Raw genomic sequence first — 21,920 nt, forward strand, 5'->3', positions numbered from 1 at the left:
TCAGTCATGGTGGTCACTTGGCCCTATTACTTTTGGCTTGTGCTGCTTTGAGGATGAAGCCTTCAACACATGAGCCTTTGGGAGACATTTAAGGTCCAAACAATAACGTGATGAATATATCAAACATGAAGTACATAGATCTATAAACATATGTTTTTATTTGTATAAATGATCTCATCTCTTTTTTTTAGCCAGGATTCATCAAACCTTAGCTCTTGGATTCATCTGGCTCACTGCCTGTTTGTAAGAAAGTTTTATTGAGACACAGCCATGTCCATATATTTATGTATCACCCACGACTGCTTTTGTGCTACCGGCAGAATTGCCATGGAGACTGTGTGGCCCTCAAAGCCTATGATATTTACTATCTGGTCCTTCACAGACTAAGCTTGGTGACCCCTGCTATAGAGCCGCCTCAGTCTTTTTACTGACTGCATAATATTCTATAATGTGGCTGCATCATCCTTTATAAACTCACTCCTTTATTAAGACATCTACTCTGCTCTCTTTGTGTGCTCAAATTGGGGCTCACTAAATGGGGCTGTCTCTGAGGCACCTCAGATTTGACATAAGCCCCATAGACTTTTGTAATGGGAAGAGTGAGCAAGGCTGAGCCTTTAACATTTATGGTACCATAGCAATGCAAATATGTCCCTATGGCTGTCCCAGAGATTGTCCTATGATAATGCATTTCTTCTTTTCTTCTGGCATGCTCCAATCTCCATCTGGACTCTATGGCTTAAACTCTCAGGCCTTGGAGAACCTGATCAGAAGCTAATGAGCCCGTGGCAATCTTTTCTAGAGCGTCGGCCTGTGCCAGATCTGCTGGCCATGGTCAAGGAAAATGTCACGCTGCAGAATCCCATGCTGAGCAGTGGTTCTCAGAAGTGAAGGAGTCTTTGGAGCCCTCCTTAAAATATAGATTTTGGGGCCCCACCCTGAAGGATCTGAGAAACTAGAGTTGTGCTACAGAGTCTGTGAAAAATTGAGCTCTGGCTTTTTTCCTTTTTAAGAGGAAAGCGAGCTTTAGAGGTCTGAAGGACTAATGCGTCTTGGTTGCAAACAACAGAAGCCAATGATAGCAAGTTTAAGCTGAAAATGAACGGATTTAGATTATGGGGTCACTCTCAGCACCAACAGGCTCACAGAGGAACAGTATGCCACTATCTTGGGGGGTCTAAGTAGCAGAAGTGACTTGACAGGTTTTCTGGAGGAACCAGGAAAACTGAGCTTTAGGGCTGGGATGCAGCTCAACAGCACCGCACCAGCCTGGTAAGCGCAAGGTCCTGAGTTCAATCCCAGGTACCAGAAAAACAAACAAACAAACAAACCAAAATACCGAAAAGCAACTGAACTTCAGACATTTTTCTATCATGGTATGAAACTACTCTAGATTTATGTTGCCCGGTAAGAGCTGGATTGGTCTGATTGGTGCTTGGTGACAAGGTGAGAGCAATGTCCCCTAGATGACACTTCTGAAAAGACTGTGTACAATGTAGGAGAGAAAATTCCCCAAAGAGCAGTGGGATGAATGATGAATGGTCTCATAGTAAGTGTCCCCTGCAAAACAGTGACACAGATTACTAGCTCAGATATTTAAATACGTGAGTCCCACTGAGCAGGAATAATTACATGGATGAAGATGTTAAGTTACAATTTGCAATGGCTATACCCTCTATCCTGTTTGATCCCAAATGAGCAGATTTTCTATCATAACGGGTCTCTGCTGGATAGGAAGTTGAAAGCACAATGAAGGCTTTGCTTTGGGGAGGAAAGAAAACTAAAACACTGATTCAGGCAACCATTCTTAAAACTCATAAGAGAAAAAAAAAAGAGTTTCAGGCTTTTTTCTTGGAGTCACTGTAAGACAGCCAGAAATGAATTATTGGAAATTCTGCACCGATGGGATCATTCTCTTCGCCGAGGTTTCGCCGTGGTCTCTGCCCAGCTCAGACTGACTCATTTGTACCCCCCAGAAGCAAGGGGCAGACCAAGAGCAGGGAGAGGTTACTCACTGTATAAATAAGGAGGCTGGAAGGCTGGTAAATCTTGACCTGCCCACGGTCACGCCCTTAAGTCTGGAGAAGAGGGAGCCGCATTGGAGTCAGAGTGCTGAGGATGGATAAATTCTTAAAATAATCTGCTCTAAACCCTTCAATTTACAAGCTGGGAACTCAGAGCTCACAGAGGTTAAGCAATTGGCCCCTGAGTGCCCAGCCAGCCTCATCTGAGCCTCCCCCTCACCCAGCCATCGATAGCTGCTAGATGCTATTGTCTGTCTCCCTGGCTCTGAGGGATGAGTTTCAGCATGGATGGCTCAGAACTAGTGGAAACATACCTGTTTGTGCCTGCCTGTGAGGATTCACTCTTAGTTTACTTTTCCCCAGGATAAAAGGAGCTCCTGGGAAATACATATTCCATAGATAATAAAACACTCCCTTCCCTTGAATAAATATTTCCAGTTGATCTCTGGCTTTTGCAGAGAAGGGTTTTTGCTGGCACACTACCTGAGCAGACCATTGACAACTCTCCATTTGCTTAAGATGTTCATCCTGGGTTCTTTTCTAGTGAGATGTTGGGATACTGGGAATCCAATGATAGAAACCTTCCTTACCAAGTGCAAGCAAATCCAGGTCCTGGGAAGCTGTGAAAGATTTTAGGACTAAAAGTTTGGGGTCAGACAGAAGCTGGGTTCAAATCCTGCCTCTGACTCTTGTGCTGTGTTACTTGGCAAGTTAATCTCACCATCCTTCTGTTTCTTCATCTAGAAATGACATCTTGAAGAATGAAATGCTTAGCACAGAGCCTGGCGCATAGTGAGAGCTGCATGGATGGCAGCTGTGATTATTAAAACCAAGATATTTGGAGCAGAAAGGGACAAAGAGATTGCTTCATAAATTTTTGTTTTTTCTGTACTGAAGGGGTGGCTTACATAATGATGAGCCAGGAGAGGAACCAGCTTCCTGCTCCCCCACCCAGGGATCTTATCCCCTCAACATGTGGCTGGCCTTCCCTGGGAGCCACCTGAGCAGGCTAAACCTACTCTTCCCCAAGGGTCACATGGGCCAGGGTAGCAAAGCTGCTTGTTCTCTCATCCTCTCCCCTCTGTTGTCTTCTTTCTCTGCGTTTCGGATTTCAGGGGATGTTTGTGCCTGCCCCACCCTCTGGCCCCAAACTGAGGCCAAGAGGAGTGGGAAGAAGCCGCCTGGGCCATGTCTCTGGTGGAGAGGGGGCCGATCATTTATTCGGCAGAAGCCTGCCCTCGTCCTATCAGCCCCAGGGAGAGCAGACCTCTGCACCAATTTATCTTGGAAATTGTCTTTTCTTTGGGCAAAGGGAGGGGGAAGGAAAGTTAAAACATCTAGCCACATGCCCATGAAATCTCTGCCCAAAATCAGTCATCCTTTTTAATAATGAGAGCTGTCATGAGCCCTGGTTCAGTCGGAAATGATGGCCTGTGTAAATATTTGGTCTGTAACTGATTTATGGGTTGGGGAACAAAAAAATAAGATTAGTGGCTAATCACAGAGATGCAGGAAAATCAGCAGGCCTGGATGCCGGCACTGATCCGGCCTGGAAGGCTGAGTCCCGCTTGCTGTCTGGATGAGCTCAGATGATGGTGAAGGAGGCTGGGCTGGCTCTGCAGAGGGCCTTCGCCTGGGGAGGGACTGTGGGCTTCTGGATTATTGCATGGGGCCAGAAGCAGCATTAAGTCTGTGTTCAAAGATCGGGCTCTAGCAAGATGCCAGACTGCAAGGCTAAGATTGGTTCTTCCCAGCCAACCTTGAAATTGACATGCCCGTAAACTTCCTGTCTGGACAGGCACCTTTGTAAAATGAAAATATATGTCATCAGTTCTTATAGTGGAATTACTAAGGATTAGGAACTGGCTTTGGAGTCACCCAGATCTGCACTCACACCCCAGCTTTTATTGAGTTCTGTGCTGAGAACATTAACTGTGGAGAACCCTACTTACCTTAAGTGAAAAATAGGAGTTATAATAGTTCCTTCACAATCATTCCTGTAGTTGTTCCACATGAGACAACGCATCCTGATAATCTGCACAGTGCCTAGCTCCTGCCTCACCTCAGGCAGACAGATCTTAGTGGGGGCAGACCTCAGTGTTGGAGTTCAGTCTCTGGGTGGGCTGGTGTGGGGACATGCTTGTTTCCTGCAGGTTAAATACACCCACTCTTCATAGCAAATCCCAACCAAGAAATACAGATATAGGTTCGGTGAACCTGCTTCTCCCCTTAGCACTGAGGCAGAGCTTGTGAGCGTTTGTGCAATTGATAGCACAGTGGAAACCCAGAGACTCCATGCATTTGTTTAACTAAAGTGTCTTTACTGAGCTCTTACAATATGCCAGGCATTGTGCTGGGATCTAGGATCCAGAAAAAACCCATCAGATGAGACCCCTGCTCTCCCAGCACTTCTAGAGAGGTGGGAGAGGCTCGAATAACTGAAAACAAAACAAAACAAAACAAAACAAAACAAAACCATGCTTCAAAACCAAGATCAGAGAATTGGAGAAACAGCGCTATCAGTGACCAGACTGGGATTGTCTCACGAAGGGTGGGCAGAAGAGAAAAGTGAAGTCCTGGATCAGGTCCAGGTGGCAATGGCAGTTCTTGGGGTGAGCAGGGGAAGGAAAGTTAGGTGCCAGGGCCACTTTGATTGGTTTGTTTTGATTTTCCTCTTTTTAGGTAAGCCTAGATCCTATTAAAACAGTGATAGGCAAACTATAGTCCCAGGGCCCAATTCAGCCCATTGCCCACTTTTGGAGAGATTTGTTGGGACATTGTGGTGGTCATTCAGAGACACGTTGTCTCCAGCTGCTTTTCTGTGATATGCCAGAGTTGGCTAGTTGGAACGGAGAGCATGTGACATGCAAAGCTGCAGGTATTTATTTGTTCTCTGGTCCTTTTCAGAAAATCTCTCCCTTTCACTGTCTTCCCTCCCCCTCCCCCTGGCACTCTTTCTGCATCTGAAGTCCGAAGAAGAGAATATGTGTAAAAGGGACAGTGTGCTCTTTCCTCAAATCAGTCTTTGGTAGAAGGTCTGTTAGATTTTGAGAGCTGATTTGTCACTGAGCAAAGTTTAACCTTTAAAAAAAACAACCACTATCAATTAGTACTTAAGACATCTTTGTATTTTGCAAATGCCTATGTTCATATTACATGCACCATATATATAATTTATATAGCATACGTGTATATACGATATATGTTTAATTTCTAGGAATTCATAAACACCACATTTTTATATCTGTCAATTAAATATGAGATAGCAGTTACCAGCTGGTTTAGAGCAGCCATTTAGGAATCAAAAATCCATCTCAAAACTGACCTTCAAGGCCAGGCGTGGTGGTAAACACCTGTAATTCTAACACTTGGGAGGCTGAGGCAGGAGGATCAGGAGTTTGAGCCCAGCCTGGACTTCATAGTGAGTTCAAGTCCAGCCTGAACCACATAATGAGACCCCGTCTCAAAAAACAAAAACTGACCTTCAATTTGCAACTTTTTGAAAACAAAATCATTAAAATACTCAATACAGTTGACCACATTATTCCATGTACTTTAGGACTTTTTTCTTTGAATAAAATAGAAAAACCTTTACATGTGTCATTTTTAAAGTATGTTTTAAAAGGCTACTAATTCAAATGGGGAGACAAGCCTAAAAGTAGCATAGTATCTACTTTCTAAATCCCTGGCCTTCCCCCCAGCCTGCTAACCTTCCTGTATCCTTCCAGAAAATGTTTATATGGATTTCCCCAACTTGTGATTGTTCACCTTCTGATTTTTGTCTCTATAGTGGTGTCAAAGCAACATGCATTCAGTAGAAACTGCATTTCCCACTTTGAATTTGCATCTTTTCCTGCTCTAGCAGCATGTGCCCAATCCAAGCCATGCTGTTACCGAGGGAACCAACCCATATTCTAGTGTGCTGTGATGCTAAGTGTGGTGTTCAGTGGGTTAGGGGCAGTAAATGCATTGTGACTTAGGATGCGTTTTCAACTTAGGATGGGTTTATCAGGACGCGGCCTCATTGTAAGTTGAGGAGCATGTGCGCACGTGGAAGTGTATATCTGAGATCGTGTATCCGTGTGCCGTATCAGCTTAGGAAGCAGCACAACTCCGCATCTGCCCTCGCCCCACGTTGACTCAGCCAGCACATCCTGGAGAGCTGGATCGCCTGGGTGACCCCACCAGCCTCCTTCCCAGATCTCCCAAATCCATCCCTTCCTCCACCACTGCACATTGGACAGACTGATCTTTTACTTCATTTTTTTCTGTTGAGATGAGTTCTTTCTGTGTAGCCCAGGCTGGCCTTGAACCTGTGACCCTTCTGCCTTAGCCTCCTGAGTAGCTGGGATTACAGACATGCACCATCCTGCCCAGCTCAGTGCGATTTTTGAAAAGCTGAATCTGATTTCATCCTCTTCCTTCTTAAAACCCTGAGACTCATTCCCATGGCTCTCAGAATACAACCCCATCTCCTTACACTGGCAGGCAAGGATCTGCAGAAACCTTGCCCCACAGCCCCCAGACCTCGCCTCCTGCATCTGTCCCCCTGAGGTTACCTGTCCTGGCCTTGCTGTGGTTCCCATGGTCCCCAGCATTGCCCTTGCTTCTGTCCTTGTCCACCTTTTATCCAGATCTCAGCAAACCTGGCTTCTCCTTGACCCTCAGGTCTCAGTGGACACAGCATGCCTGCCTCCACCCTGCACCACTGGATTTTTCTGCTCCCTGTGGCGCTCACTATTGACTGGTGTTTCCTTGTTATTTTATCTGTTTGCTTGCATTCTCCTAGCAGGATATAAGCTCACAGAACATGTGGTGGCTGTTGCCTGCCTCCTTTATCACTGGAGTCCATTTTTCTTAATGCCTTAGCAATCCTTATTGGATTATTTTTAAATTAACATGTATCTTTTAAAGACACAATAAGGCTATATCATACACATATTTTTTTTACTCTACTTCCACATCATAATGAGGCTTCATGTTCCTCTATCCTGATTGTTTTCAACACCTACATAGTTTCCATAATTTAATTGACCAGCCCATTATGATGCATGGTTTGACTACTTCCAGTTTTTCACTAAGTAAACTTAATTTTACTGCTGCAGGGCGATGAAAATCAGACTTGGAGAAGTGAGAGGAGAGGGGAGGAGAGAGCGATGACATGAATGAGTGATCTAATAGCAGATCGATGTACCCCTTCATCCTGCAACACTGGGGCAAAGATGGCTTAACACAGCAATGTCCAAAAGAAGTTTCAGAAATACTGGAAATGTTTTGTGATCTGCTCTGTCCGTGGCAGTAGCCACTAACCATATGTGACTTCTGAGCCCTTAAATTGTGGCTATGGTGACGGGTGAAGAGAAGTTTAAATTTTATCTTAAGATTAATTTAAATTTTGGTAGCTGTAGAGAACAGCATAGTTAAGCAAATGGCTTTATAAACTTGCTAGTGAAGAATAATCCCAGTGCCTGGTCATGGACAGTTCAGGTCTGTGGCTGGGTTATGGGCCTGGAAGGGAACAGGAAGAGAGAATGTTTGCTGCTTAGAATTAAAAGATCAAGAGACATTTTCCTCTTGAGGGAAAAAAAATCCCGAGCAGACCCTGGGGCTCTTCAGGGTTTTTCTTGCCTGACACATGTGGACAGATAGTCTGGTAGAACACATGTGCAAACTTGTTCTGGGGAGGACCAGATGCTAACTATTGTGCTTTGGGGGGCCACACAGGCTATATCACAGAAAACCCTACTGTTGTGAGGCAAAAGATGCTATAGACAGAACATAAATAAATGGGCATGGCTGTGTTCCAAGGAAATTTTATTTGTTAAAAAAAAGGAAAAAAGAGAAAAAAGGGGTAAGGATTGGCTTTGGCCCCTGCAGTCTCTGTGATTTACTGACACTTGGTCTAGAGCTGCCAGGTTTATACCAGTAGGCAGCCTCCCAAGAAGGCAAACTAGTCATAACTCAGAGTTTCTTGAGTTCCACATGCCACATGGATGACTTCTGCCTTTGAATTCTAATTTCTAGTGGGCCACACCAAGTCTGAGGTTTCTCTTGTACCCGTGAGCCATCCAGAGCCGTATGCCAAGTGTTGAATAGATTCTTGCTCTCAGGTTTGCAGGTGCAAGACATAGTATGTGGGGCTGTTAGTTATGGTTTGTATTTCCCTTTGGTCCCAGAAACACCTAACACATAGCACTCCACTTAGAGTGTGTCATGTGCCATGTAACCTCTCTCTGAGCTTCAGTTTTCCCATCTATAAAGTGGGTAACTGTACTGCCTTCCTTGTAGGGATGCCATGAGGATTGCAGAAGTTAGTGCATGATCAGGACTGGTACCTGGGTGATGCTAGATGCTCCATGCCTGGTACTAATGCCTGTGGGATGCTGTTGATGGCAAGCCAGAGCAGGATGGGTCTAGAGGGCCTAAGAGCTCACACTTGCATTAAGCCTTTAAGGATGTACAAGGAGAGTGGGATGGTATTCTAGGAGAGTACAGGTATGGAGGAGCTCAGGTAGAGCAGCTTCAAGGTAGAAAAAGACAGAGGAAGCAGTGTAAAGGTTGGATGCATTTACCAAGTAGGAAACTGGCTGGAAACAATACAGATTGACCTCAAGAGGATGATGCCAGTTTCTCCCATATATGCCATGGATGGCCCTTTGTAGACTAAATTCTCATGTGATCATCACCATACCCTGATGATCTCCCGCTCTGAAAACGGAGGAGACAGGCTCATAATGGAGAAATGACTTGTCCAAGACCACACAGTGGGTACAAGGGGAGCTGGATCTTTATCCAGAGTCATTTTATTCTCAGTCCCCGCTGAGCATGTCATTGTATTATCTACTGTCCTTCCCCACAGAAAACCAGCCTTTCCACTACAGAGTTCCTCTGGAGGCTACTTGTATTTTTCTGTGAAAGCTGCAGGACCCCTCAACAGATCCCGTGGCAACATGGGAACCATAGTCTTCCTGAGCCAGCTCTGTATCAGGGAGCTCATATTGATGGGACAGATGCAGGTAGCACCTTTTCTTTGAGACCTTTGCAGTTCTGCTCTCTACCTAGGGCAAACTGCACTGCTTCTTGCAAGGAATCTGTTCCTCAACCAAAATTTCTTGGGTCATTGCAAGGAGAAAGCATATGGGTGACCAGAGAGCCCTAGAATTCTAACTCCTGGTATGGGAAGCTGTCTGGGATCCAGACCATGGAGAAAAGTCCTCTCCCTGCCACTGAACTGGGGTGGTCTCTCATGTCGTGGGGGCCTGGGCTTTGGATTTGGAGAAATTTGGCTAGGATTCCAGGGCTATGTGGCTTCATCAGTAATATGGAGCTTCTGGTTAGGCTGAGGTGGTAAGACCCATTTGTGTGCTCTTCCAAAGTAGAGTTGGAGAGGACACTCTGCATGTCAGGCAGTTTTCTAGACCTAGGAGACATTAGTGAACCGAGTGAGGTGGAGTTCATGTTCTAGTTGGTGGAGGCTGAGAACAAGAGCAGAATAAAAATTTCAGAAACTAGTCATCAGTGCGTGGCCCCAAATGCCTATCCTATAAAAGGTGGTAAGTGTTTTTCTTCTTTCATTTATGGTGCCAAAGAATCCCTTGGGGGTAAATACACTATATGACTCAGCTAGGCAGTTGCAACCAAATACCATAGACTGGGTAACTTCAAAGACAGAAATTTATTTCCTCATGGTTCTGGAGGACCAACTCCAAGATCAAGGCATCCACAAGGGTGATATCTCCTAATTGGCTTGCAGAAAACACCTTCTCACGATGCCCTTGCATGGACTTTTCCTCTTTTCATGGAGACACCAGTCATTCTGCCTGACCCTTATAACCTCTTTTAACAGTAACTACCTTTTAAAAGACCCTATCCGCAAATAGAGTCACATTCTGAGACAATGGCCATTAGGACCTCAGCATAGGAGTGTGGGGGATGGGGCAAATCCAGCCCCAAATAGGCACTGGTAGTGACACCTTGAAAGCGTCTTAGGAAGAAGATCACAGTGTAGGGAGAAGGGGTCTTGGACTAAATGTACCCTTCACCCCTTTCTCTGGTTGCCTTTGAAAGTCCTTCTGGAGCCTCTTTTTCTTAAGGAAGACTTCAGTACTATCACCCCATCCAATGACAGGCAGCCCCTTTCCCTGTCTGTGTGGTTCTCAGACCTTTGTGTTTTTCCTGGGCCAAGTAGTCCAGGGCAAAGAGGAATTCTTTGGTCTCTTCATGGATGCTTGTCCACCTTCTCTTAGTTTAGTCCTGACCATGCTCCTCAAGGAAATGGGTTTGCCTCTAAGGAGCTTCCATCGTTGTCTAGGAGCAAAACAATTTCCCAGCAAAGGACATACGGAAGAAGAGCATTTACTAGGTCCCTGCTAGTCATCTGAGGTACATTTACTCCATTGGATCTTTGGGACAACACTGCAGAGTAGAAGCATATTATTAATTTTTATAGGTGAGGCTAGTTAAGCTTAGACAGTGTGTTAAGCAGCTTTCTTATTGCTGAGGCAAAATACCTGACACCAGCAACTTAAAGGAGGAAAGGCTTATTTTGGCTCCCAGTTTCAGAGGTTTCAGTCCGTGATTTGCTGCCTCCAAGGCAGAAACATCATGGTGGAAGCATGTGGCAGAGGACAGCTGTTTGACTCATAGTGTGAGTGAAGCAGAAAGCAAGGAAGAGCCAGAGTGAGATGAACCCTTCCATGTCACGTGTCCAAGGTCCTGGCTCCTCCAACTGGGCCCTGTCAGCACATTCAGCTATGAACTCATCAGTAGATTAACCCACTGAGGAGTATGGTGCCTTTGCCAGCCAATCACCTTCCAAAAGCCCCACCTCTGAACTCATGAGCCTTCAGGGGAACATTTTAGATCGAATCATAACCAAGAGGGTAAGCCACTCAATAAAGGTCACACAGCTAGTAATAGGGAGAATATATAGCACCTATATTATTATTATTATTATTATTATTATTATTATTATGTTTTTTACAGTAAGTAAAATGCATATAACATAAAATTGACCATTTTAACATCTACATTTTGGTGGTGTTTAGGACTTAGCCGTGTTAAACAGTCATCACTGCCACCCATTTCCAGAGCTTTCTCGTCACTCCTGAGGAAACACCGTATTCGTTACACTGGCACTGCCCATTGCCTGTCCAGCCCTCAGGTCCTGCCAGTCCCTTGTCTCCTATTTGCCTCTGTGGATTTGCCTATTCTGAGTACTTTATATAAATGAAATCATATAATAGGTAGCCTTCTGTCTCTAGCTTTCTTCACGTAGCATAATGTTTTTATTTGGTTCATTTGCATTGTGTCACAAATCGGAACTGCATAATACTGAATAATATCCCATTGCTTGGACTTACTACATTTTGTTTACTTGTGTATTTATTGGTGGACATTTTGGCTATTGTGACTAGAGCTGCTTTGAACATTCTCGGAGAGTTTTTGTTTAAATACTTGTTTTCAATTCTTTTGGGTCTATATCTGGAAGTGGAATTTCTGGGACATATAATAATTCTATGTTTTATGTTGTCAAGGAACTGCTGAATTGTTTCAAACTGTTTTCCACAGTGGCTGCACCATTTTACATCACCATCAGCAAAGGTTCCAGTTCTCCTCATCCTCCCAACACTTGTTACTTTTTGGGGGGGTATCAGAGATCGAACTCAGGACCTTGAGCTTGCAAGGCTGGCGGTGGCACCACTGAGCTAAATCCCTGGCCTTACTTTTTTTTTTTTTTTTTAAGTAGGGCTATCCCAGTGGGTTTGCAGCTGTATCTCGCTGTAGTTTTGATTTGCACTTCCCTAGTGACTAATTCCATGGAGCATGTGCTTGGTGACCATTCATAAATCTTCCTGGGAAAAACATCTATTTAAGTCATTTGCCACTTTTTAATTAGATTGTTTGTCTTTTTTATTATTGTTTAAAAATCTTTTTACAAGTCATACATTTCATACAGAGGTAAAGTGCACAATTTTTGCCTATGTTTTGATGACTTTTTATGTACTAGCACAGCCAGGTAATTGCTACCCAGCCAAGACAAAAGATATTTTCACCAACCTAGAAGTCACTGAGCTCCTCAAAGAAAATCAACATCTCCCCTTCTTTCACCATGGATTATTTTTACCCATTCTCACACCTCATATAAACGGAAATGCCTTAATTCAGGTTGCTATAACAAAGTGCATAGACTGGGTGGCTCATAAACAACAGAAATGTACTTCTCACAGTTTCGGAAGTCCAAGATCAGGATGCCAACATGGTTTGGGCTCTGGTGAGGCTCTCTTCCAGGTGGGAGACTGCTGACTTCTCATCGTATGCTCACATGGTAGAAAGACAGTGAGAGAGCTCTCGGAGGTCCCTTTTATAGGGGCACTAATCCTGTTCATGAGGACCCCACCCCCATGACCTACTCACCTCTCATGGTCTTCACCTCCTAATATTACATTGGTGGTTAGGATTGTAGTGTGCCAGTTCTGGGGAGACACAAACATCCATTCCATAACGGGAGTCATGATGGAATCATACAGTAAGGGCTCTTTGGTGGCTGGCTTCCTTTGCTCAACACTATGTCTTTAGGATTCATCCATGTTGTGTAGCAGAAAATTTCTCCTTTTGTTGCAATGTTAGGGTCAGGTCTATGTGTACTCTGATTTCTTTATCCATCCTGCTGTCCGTGGACATGGAGATGTTCTCAGTGTCCAGTCACAGGCTTAGTATTGTCAGGAACATTCTTCTCTGGGTCTTTTGGTGGGTATAGGCACTCATTGTGGTTAGGTTTCTGGCTTGGGGAAAAACTGTTGGATCAGAGCTTCTTTTTTTCAGAGATACTGCCAAATAGTTTTTCAAAAGCGCTTTTTACCAGTTTACAATCCTACCAGGATTTTATGAGAATTCTGGTTGCTTTGTATCTTTGCTAACATTTGGTACTGTCTGTTTTTAGCCATTGTGGTGGGAACTACACTATAATTTACATTTTTTTAATCAATATCTCCTCCTCTTCCTCCTCTCCTTAATCCCCATTTCCTTTTTCTTCATGTCCGTCCTCCTCCCTCCTTCTTCTTGTTCCACTTCTTTATTTCCTCCTTGTTAATATATTTTACATAGATTAAATGATCTGTATAAATATAAATTTGATATTCAAACTGGACTTTTGAAAATTTAACTATTAAAATGCAAAAAAAGAGAGTCATCCCTGTCACATCTAAAAGCATCGTATTTTCCTTCACATTTGGGAAATGGGGCTTCTGTTGCCGACTCACTCATGCCCAATCTGTGCCAGGGTCTGGCTGATTAACGTTGGACGTAGGGAGTGCTCCCACCAGAAATGACAGCTGTAGCCCTTGGTCAAGGAACAGAGCAGATTCTCCACAAATATCCTTTTGGTGTGAGCTGTAACAGGACTTTGCTTTTCCTGATTGCCTCTGGGTAGTGGAGTCAAGGTTCTGGAAGTGCTGCCAGAGCCCCAAACATTGTGGCACTCCTTGATTTAGAAAAGAGTCTTGCTTGGAGGTCCTATGGTAGGGTCGTCAGATCCTGCTGACGACAGAGGACTGAAATGGCCCTGCTTGAGAATTGGAACAGCTCAGAGATTGCAATTCTGTGTGAGAGTAGCAGGCACTTTTTCCCCTTTGGGGAAGCCGTTGCTGGGTTAGCTCTTCCTGGGATGGGACGAGGTGTGCTTCTGCCGGTCTCCATGCTGTGGGGAGCCTGTCTGTTTCAGACCGGGCATCTCCTCCCAGCTGGGCCAGACACTGCAGGAGCTGCTAACAAGATATGGGGTTTGGCTGGGTGCAGGCTTTTGAGTTCAAGGGGACTCAAATCCACCCTTGAGAAAACTGAGAGCAAAGGGGTCAGGTGGGCTAGCAGCTCCGGTTAATGCAAAGCCCAGCAAGCTCTTGGTGCAAAGACTAAGCATCAGCTTGAGGCATCCTCCAGTGGCCTTTGTAACAAAGCCTGGGAAGTGGTGTTGATCTACAGCCTTCTGAGTGCGAAGCCACTTCCCAGACCTCGGCTGAGGGAGACAGTGGGGAGAGCCTGTGCAAGTGTCCTGAATAGGATGAGAATTTGTCATCAAGGACCAGGAAGATGCCCAAGCAGCTAGAATCAGAGAATGATGGGAGGTGGTACCACAATGTGGGGGTAGTTCCAGAAGGTCCTGTGAAGCTTTTATAGACCAAGAAAGGGAGAAGAGTGGGAAATCCTGGGCAGGGTATAAACAGGGGAGTGCAATTATACAATGTATACTTTTTAAACCTCCCTTTTATTGCTGGGTGGAGATACATTGTAAAGAATTAAAAGTGGATCCGGTTTATTCAACCATCAAAAAGAATGAAGTGCTGTTACATGCTAGAACATGGGTGAACCTCAGAAACATTATGCCAAGAGAAAGAAGCCAGACGCAAAATTTCACACACGATACAATTCCATCTACATGAATTACCCAGTGAGCAGTCCACGAGGGCAGAGCAGATTGGTTGCTGCCGGGGGCTGGAGGGGAGGGGAATGGGAGAGAGTAATTAATGGGAAACAGGTTTCTTTTGGAGAGTCGCACCTGTTTGGAACAAGATGGAAATTATGGTGGCCCAACATGTGCATATACATAATGCCGTGAAATTGTTTGCTTTAGAGTGGTTAATGTTCTATACAGATGTAACAAAAAGAGAAAAGGGAAATTTTTTAAACATGAAAGAAGGAAGAAGAAAGTGGGTTTGAGACCCCAGGGAGGGGCACAGTGGCTCAGGTGAAGAAGGAAGGGAGGAAGGTGGCTTGGTCCAAACCAAAGGGCTAGGGATGGTGAGTAAAGAACCGATTGAAAGATGTAAGGGACACCGGGAAAGTGGGGAGGTTTCTAGATTTCCACACTGGAACAGCCCAGCTGTACTCGGTAGAGCAAGTGCCTTCCCTAAGCACAGATTCTGACTCCAGCACTGGGTGTCTTTCCCTAACATGGATGGCTGCCGCCTGTGCTTCCTGCCTGGCGAGGGAGCCCTGAATTCCTGCCCCATCCAGAAAGCACCATGGCCCACTGAGGGCAGGGATGGAGTGGCCCCTTCCAGCATTTGTGGCACCATATTTCATTGCTTTTGCCAGAATTGGCCCCATTTCCAGATCTATGTGATAGATATCTAGTACTCTGCAAAGATCATAGATGTGTATTTTAATTGCATCTACAGAATATACTGCAAAATACCCACCGAATCTTAATGCACAGGGTCATTGGACTCAGTCACTTGGGTCTGTTTTTCCCCCTCTGGCTGTTCTTAGTAAGGAGGGTAGACGGTGAAGGTGAATTCCACATCACGTGTGGGACCACTTCCTTGGTTAGGAGGGTACATGATTTTCTTCCACTCTGCTGTGGTCAAGTTGTCACTCATCTTCCCTCTTCCTTTCTCTCCTGCCTTCTCTTCTTTATTGATCTTTCCATCCTACAATATTCTCCTCTTTCATTCCATCCATCCATCCATCCATCCCACCCACTCTCTTATCCATTTATACACCCACTTGTCCATCCCTACACCCACCTGTCCATCCATCCTTCCATCCACCTTCCTTTCTTTATTCCTTTCTTCCCTCTCTCCTCTCATTTCTTTGCCCTCCCCCCTTCCTCCCCTCCCTTCCCATCTCCTCTCCTTTCTTCCATCTAACATTTCTCTCCCTATACCCCTTCCTGTTTCCATCTGTGGCCATGACCTGGTAAACACTTCACCTCTCGGAAGCCACTGGGCTTTTGCTAAACTTGGACTTCGCTCTTGCTGTGGGTCCCCCCAAAATCACTGCTGGTTGGTTCAGTGTCTCGGGGCTCCCAGCAGTGTTTGGAAGATGCTAATGGGCTCATGAACAGAGGGTCTGGCTGTATCCTCCTCACTGGCCCTGGGATGGTGGGTTGAGGGAGTAGCCAGGCGTGTCAGGTGAAGAACAATTCTGTGTCAGTGTTCCACTTCTTCAAGGCCATTTCCAATAGCTATGTGGACACTGATTTAACCTGGTCACAGTGATGCTAACAATGGGCAACAGCACGCTATGCTTGCTCCAAGCCAAATGTGTTATCTCCCAGATTCTCAAGAGCAGTCTCAGTGCTTTCCCCAATGTCCAGATAAGAAAACTGAGGCTCAGGGAAGGGATCATTTTCCTGAGGTCACAATCAGGACTGGAATCCTTCTCTCCCTGGCCCCCAAGCCTGTGAGTTGAGCCACTACACCACGCTGACTCTTCCCCACTAGCCAGTCGAGTGCAATGAGATGCGCCCTACTGTTTCGCTCTCCTCTCCAGCCCTGGGCAGGGCAGAGGCAGCCGCTGCTGTGACAGGAGCACCTGTCTGGTCCCTGCTGCGCATCCCCAGGGAGATGATGGGCAGGGGTGGCAGCCTCAGCGCTGCGAGGGGTCGACTCGGCAGGCCCATGGGGTTCCTGCCAGCCGAGGAGCTGCAGCCTCCCGGAGAGCGTGACTTTTAGGCTGCGTGTGTGGGAGGCCTTTGGGTCTTAATTGAACAGCTTCCCTGGGCTCTCAGTCCAGGATAGACGGTTTGCAAGGAGGCCCTGCTGTGACCACCAGAGGGCGCAGCTCCCGACTCGCCTGGATGAGCTTTTGTGGCGGTGGTTGGGTAGCTGAGATTAGTTTGGGGTGTGGTTTTGTTTGTTTCTATTTGTTTGTTTTCGTTTTTGTTTTTGGTGTTGGGGGTTGAGCCCAGGGCCTTCACACTGAGCAACATCTTCAGCCCTTAAAAACAATCAAAAAATGTTTTTGAATATTGAGGTACAGTCTTACAAAGTTACAAAATTGCTCAGGCCTGGCTCAAACTTGCAATCTTCCTGGGTCAGCCTCACAGAGTACTGGGATCACAGGCATGCACCACCATGCTGGGCTGGGAACACTCTTAAACTGGCTGCTTGGAAGAGGAGACATATTTTCACATGGGTTTAAGAAATGCATTTGATTTAAGTCTTGCCAACCAGGGGCCTGAGGGATCCAACCGTGGAAACCACCTGCTTCTAGCCCTCAGCCTGCAGAGGAAAAGGGAAGCCAAAGAGTTAGAACACAGTGTGATCCATGCCACTGTCTCTACCCACAGTGGCCATTTAAGAAGCATTTCATAAGCAGCTATTACAGGCCACCTCTGACCTAGCTGCCAGGATAGAAAAATGAATAATAGAGACATTGTTCTCAAAGAGCTACAGTCCACTTCGGCAAGAACACCACAGCTGAGTGGTCAAAGACAAGTAGGGATTAACCAGGCAAAGAAGGGGAGAGGCTCCCAGTGGTGGAAGATCAGGGTGTTAGTGGGGTGGGGTAACAGATATTGGGTACCATGTTAGGAAGCTTGATTCTTACCCAGAATGGGATGGAGGAGCAGGTAGTAAGAGAGTGAGGTGAGGGAAATAAGTTAATTCAGTGAGGGAGGACAGGAAATTACAAGTGTGCTAACTTCTGAACTGGACCAGGGAATGTGTAGGAATTCTGCAGACTAAGAAAGGAGGCAGTGGAAACTTTCCACATGAGGCCATTTTGCTACCCACTTTGCGTCTTTTCTCAATGACATTTTCCTTTTAGTTACTCAAAGCTGACAGGGCTGAGAGATAGAAAGAGAAGGGAAATGGAAATATCTATGTGGTATCGGGAGTGGTTTTAGTGAAAGGCCCTAAGACAAGAGGTGGATGAAGCTAGAGTGAAGATTCCAGGATCAGCTATTGTTCAGGCTTGAGCGTATCTAGTCCCAGGCTCCCTGGGACACCTGGGCTCAGGGTGGATGGCGGCCTGGGGTAGGGGTTGATGTGGAGGGTCTGTTTCGGATGCAGTTGAGAGATGCACCCTGAGCTGCCTTCACTTCATCCCTTCCCTTCTTGTGTCTTCAGTGTCCTCATCCGTGGAGAAGGGAATGACAATAGCATCTTCCTCCTGTGTTAGTCAGATTTTTGTTGCTGTGACTAAACACCTAAAAACAAAAACCAAACAAAACCTTAAAGGAGGAAAGGTTGATTTTGCTCTTGGCTTTAGAAGGTTCAGTCCATGGTCAGCTGGCTCCATTGCTTTAGGCCTGAGGTGAGGCAGAAACATCATGGCTGAAGGGCATGGCAGGGGAAGTCGCTTTTGTCTTGGCTGCTGGGAAGCAGAGAAAGAGCTGAGGAAGCCAGAGGGGAAGGGGCTAGAAGCAAACATGGCCCTTGAGGTCATAACCCCTGACCCACTCTCTTCAGCTAGACCCCACCTACTAGGTTTTCATCACCTTCCAGTAATGCCACCACATTATGACTCCATTCATCAGTAGATTTATCCACTGATGAAATTAGAGCCCTAGTGATCCAGTCATTTCCTGAATGCCCCATCCCTGCACACTGCTGTATTGGGGATGGAGCCTTTAACACTTGAGGCTTTGGCGGACTTAGCATATCCAAACCCTAGCAGTTGCTGTGATGTTTGAATGAGATCACACATGCAAAGCCTTTAATTCAGTCCCTGGGTCTTGGTCTGTGCTGAAATCAAAGTAGCAATGATAGTAGCTGTTGTTGGAATTGTTATTAACGTCATGATTAATCCTCATGTTTGGTAAAGTGAGAAGGCTTTAAAATGTCTATGTTTTCTGCTTAAGATTCTGGAACTGCCCTATCTTAGTTTCAGATCAAAGTTAATCAGCACCTGGCTGGAATCTGTTTTTAGTGTTTCCTCCTCATCTGCTTCTCAGTGTGAAGAGTCCTATTGGAAATCAAAGAACTGCATCTTCTAATTATCTGTTTGCAAGAAAGATGGTCAGGAAAAAAATAAATTCAAATGGAATCCTAAAAACTGATATTTTTATTTCAGGGACTGAATTATTTCAGTAGCTGAACTTGATGCTGCTTTTCTGGAGCTTTTTCAGAGTTTTTCCAGGGAACTGGGTGGGACTTGTGTTTGCTTTTACTCCATGGTAGCACGGGCTTTTCAGAGGGGCAGAGGGCACTAGGCAAAGTCCCTCCACTTACCACCTCTTTACCTAAAAGGTTGTGGCCCTTCTAGTTCCTCCCTGTGGGCTGTAGACCCTGCAGTGGGAGATTCATGCTGGGTCTCATTCTGTGCACATCTGGATATATCTCTCCTTTTCTCCCATTTCTGTCCCCCTTTCAGAGCCAAGAAGAAGAGCAAACCCTTGAACCTCAAGATCCACAGCAGTGTGGGCAGCTGTGAGAACATCCCTTCTCAGCAGCGCTCGCCGCTGCTGTCCGAGCGCTCCCTGCGCTCCTTCTTCGTGGGACATGCACCTTTCCTGCCCTCCACCCCACCTGTCCACAGCGAGGCCAACTTCTCTGCAAGTAAGTTGCTGCCATCGGGCTGCCCTGGGTAGGGGCAGTGGCTGCTACGTTGCCTCCTCAGCACCATCCGGGCCTGTGCCAGGTGCAAACTCTCCTCTTTGTCTTACTGCCTGTGAAATGCTCCCCGATCCAGTCACGGTTTGGAAGCGGGTATAATTGGCTCTCGGGAGGTTGACAGCTGTTGTCCTTAGCCCCCAGGTTCTGCTCTTTGGCCTGCAGGTGCGAGGGGATGACAGAAGCAAGCGAGCTTGCTGGAGGCACTAAAGGAAACATCACCCTTTCCTCTCCCTCCTCCCCACGTCTTTCAGCTGCTCACTTATAGGATTTTTTTCTAGGCCACTGTGAATGAAGCGTCTGTGCTGAAATTTTGTATTTCCTCTTCACTTGGGTCAACATGTCTAACCTTTACATCGCAAAGATGTATTTGGGTTTAAACCGGGCTGAGTGTGGCCCGGGGTGGTTTATATTCTGCTCTCACGAATTTCTGCTGGAGACAGAGTAGTTATTACAGAGCGGAAAGGGAAGTTTCTGGTGATCAAGGGCTGATGTTTCATTTCAAGGCTTTTCATCTTCTCTGCCCAGAGGCCCGTTTTGCTTAACTGGCACAGATGTGGTCAGAGGGGAGCCCCCCGAATAGGTCCCCCAGTCCTCCAGCCAAGACAGTGACTTTATTGATTGGTTGCTCAGGAAAAGGGAGGAGGCTGTTGTATTGCAGAGGAACTAACCCCTTCCCCTTAATACAGCCACAGGGTGCTTGTGTTGTGTTGCTGCTCTGATAAATGGGAAGAAATGCTTACAGAGCAAGAATAGCTGCTGATCGTCCACATGCACAACCGCCCTTAGTTCTTGCAACTATCACCTATGCAGATAAACTAGTCCTGTTGTACAATTGAGGAGACTGAGGCTTGGGGACAGCAGAGAACTCGCCCAAAGTCACCATGGCTATGGAGTAGTTGAGCCAAGATTTGAGCCTGGTTCTTTCTAACGGAGAGTCAGCAAGCTTAGCCATTGGGCGTGATTTGATAGCCAAAATTTCTCCAATAGCCAGCAAGAATGCCTTTCTCTAAATGTGGGGGTTATTGGTCATTTTACCTAAGTGTTCTTAAGTATTTTTCAGGGAGGCCACAGAGCACTGAGACTGTGACGAAACCTGTGAATTCCTTCCCTGGGAAAAGGCACATGTAATATCCAGCATGCAGCTAGATGGCTAGGCTGGGCCTGAATGCTGAACTTGGCTCAGTTCATAGAGTGAATAGTGTATGGACCATGTGCTGCAAGAGTCAGCTGAGGGCCTGGACCAGAAGGACCCGCGTAGACATCAGTGAGGAGAAGACCCAGAACCTGGTCTGTCTCTGTGCTCGGGGTACACAGGCCCTGACTCAAGCAAACTAAAATAGCACCCATGACACGCGTGTCAACAACAGAAGGCCAATTTATTTACTTATCAAGGGAAATCACTGTCAGAGAGAGCAGAGATGCTCCATGAGGTAGCCCTGTGTAGGAGCGGAGTGTGGCTGGATGGGGAGGACAAACAAAGCCGCGATGATGACAGATCACAGGTGTGGTGGCAACCAGGTGATCTCAGTGTTGAGGCCAGGAGGGTGGCCCTGAAGTGTGACGCCTGGGTTCACACCTCACTCTGCTACTTTTTCCAGCCGTGTGTCTCTGGCCTCGTGTGAGTCCAAAACCTCTCTGAGCCCCAACTTCCTCATCTGTAAAATGAGGATAATTATAGCTCATTATATCAACCAGCTTTTTCATCATTTGGACCAAATACCTAACCTAAACAGCTTAAAGGAGGAGAGTTTTATTTTGGCTCAGTTTCAGAAGTTTTTGTCCATGGTCATCTGGCTCCAAGGCAGAAACATCATGGCGGAGTCTGGGCTTGGCGGAGGAAAGCTGCTCAACCCATGGCTTCCAGGAAGCAGAGAGCAGGGGAAGAAGCCAGAGAGGAAGGTTGTACCCCACAACCCACCCAGACACACCCAGAAATGTGCTTTACTGATCATTTGCTAGGTGTCTCCCATGCCAATCAAGTTGACAATCAAGATTAACCATCACAACCACATACGTAGTTGGGAAGATCAGCTAAGCTAGGGGTGCCGGGTGTGGTACAGCCTAACACAAGACACATTTATTAACACACAAATGTTTAATAAATGGTAGCTGTACTACATTATTTATTAGTCACTTTCCCTACTAATGTTTACCAGCTCTGCTGCCATGATTAATTCTGCACTACTGGGGCTCAGTGCCTCACAATTCACCCCATCCCTTGCCTCTTCCCTATGGCCTAAGTGTGCTTGGAATTTACCTTGGCAGAATGCTGGGTGGCTGCCTCCAGCAGCCATCTGTCCTCGGGCACCACCGTCCAAGGAGTGAATGTCACCCTGGTCTCCTTGAGGGAGTTGAGCCCTGCTCTGTACTTTAGTTTTGGCCAAAGACATCTCCTGTCTTCTTTAAACAAACAAACAAAAATCAGACTGTACATTTTGGTCCCCTTCCCAAAGGGGTTGCTTCCTCCACAACTTTTCTGCCCCTGTCCTATCTCCAGCTGAGAGAAGGGCTTGTCTGGTGGCCTGGGGGCAGCAGCAAAGACCTTCATTAAAAGCCA

At 46.1% G+C, this 21,920-nt stretch overlaps 1 protein-coding gene across 4 annotated transcripts in view; it reads left to right on the forward strand.

Annotated features, from left to right (window-relative positions):
• The window catches only part of Ksr2 (kinase suppressor of ras 2), a 430,849-nt gene that overhangs the window by 231,369 nt on the left and 177,560 nt on the right, over positions 1 to 21,920 (forward strand). For all 4 annotated transcript variants that reach the window (XM_087198278.1, XM_004843700.4, XM_087198277.1 and 1 more), the window contains one exon: positions 19,122 to 19,306. In XM_087198278.1, the coding sequence (XP_087054404.1) occupies positions 19,122 to 19,306 (185 nt within the window). The remainder of the gene's footprint in view (positions 1 to 19,121; positions 19,307 to 21,920) is intronic.

The sequence above is a fragment of the Heterocephalus glaber genome, unplaced genomic scaffold, assembly GCF_053883595.1.
Source record: "Heterocephalus glaber isolate CG9 unplaced genomic scaffold, H.glaber_assembly_v1.0 deba00001687, whole genome shotgun sequence".
In the NCBI taxonomy this organism is placed as follows: domain Eukaryota; kingdom Metazoa; phylum Chordata; class Mammalia; order Rodentia; family Bathyergidae; genus Heterocephalus; species Heterocephalus glaber.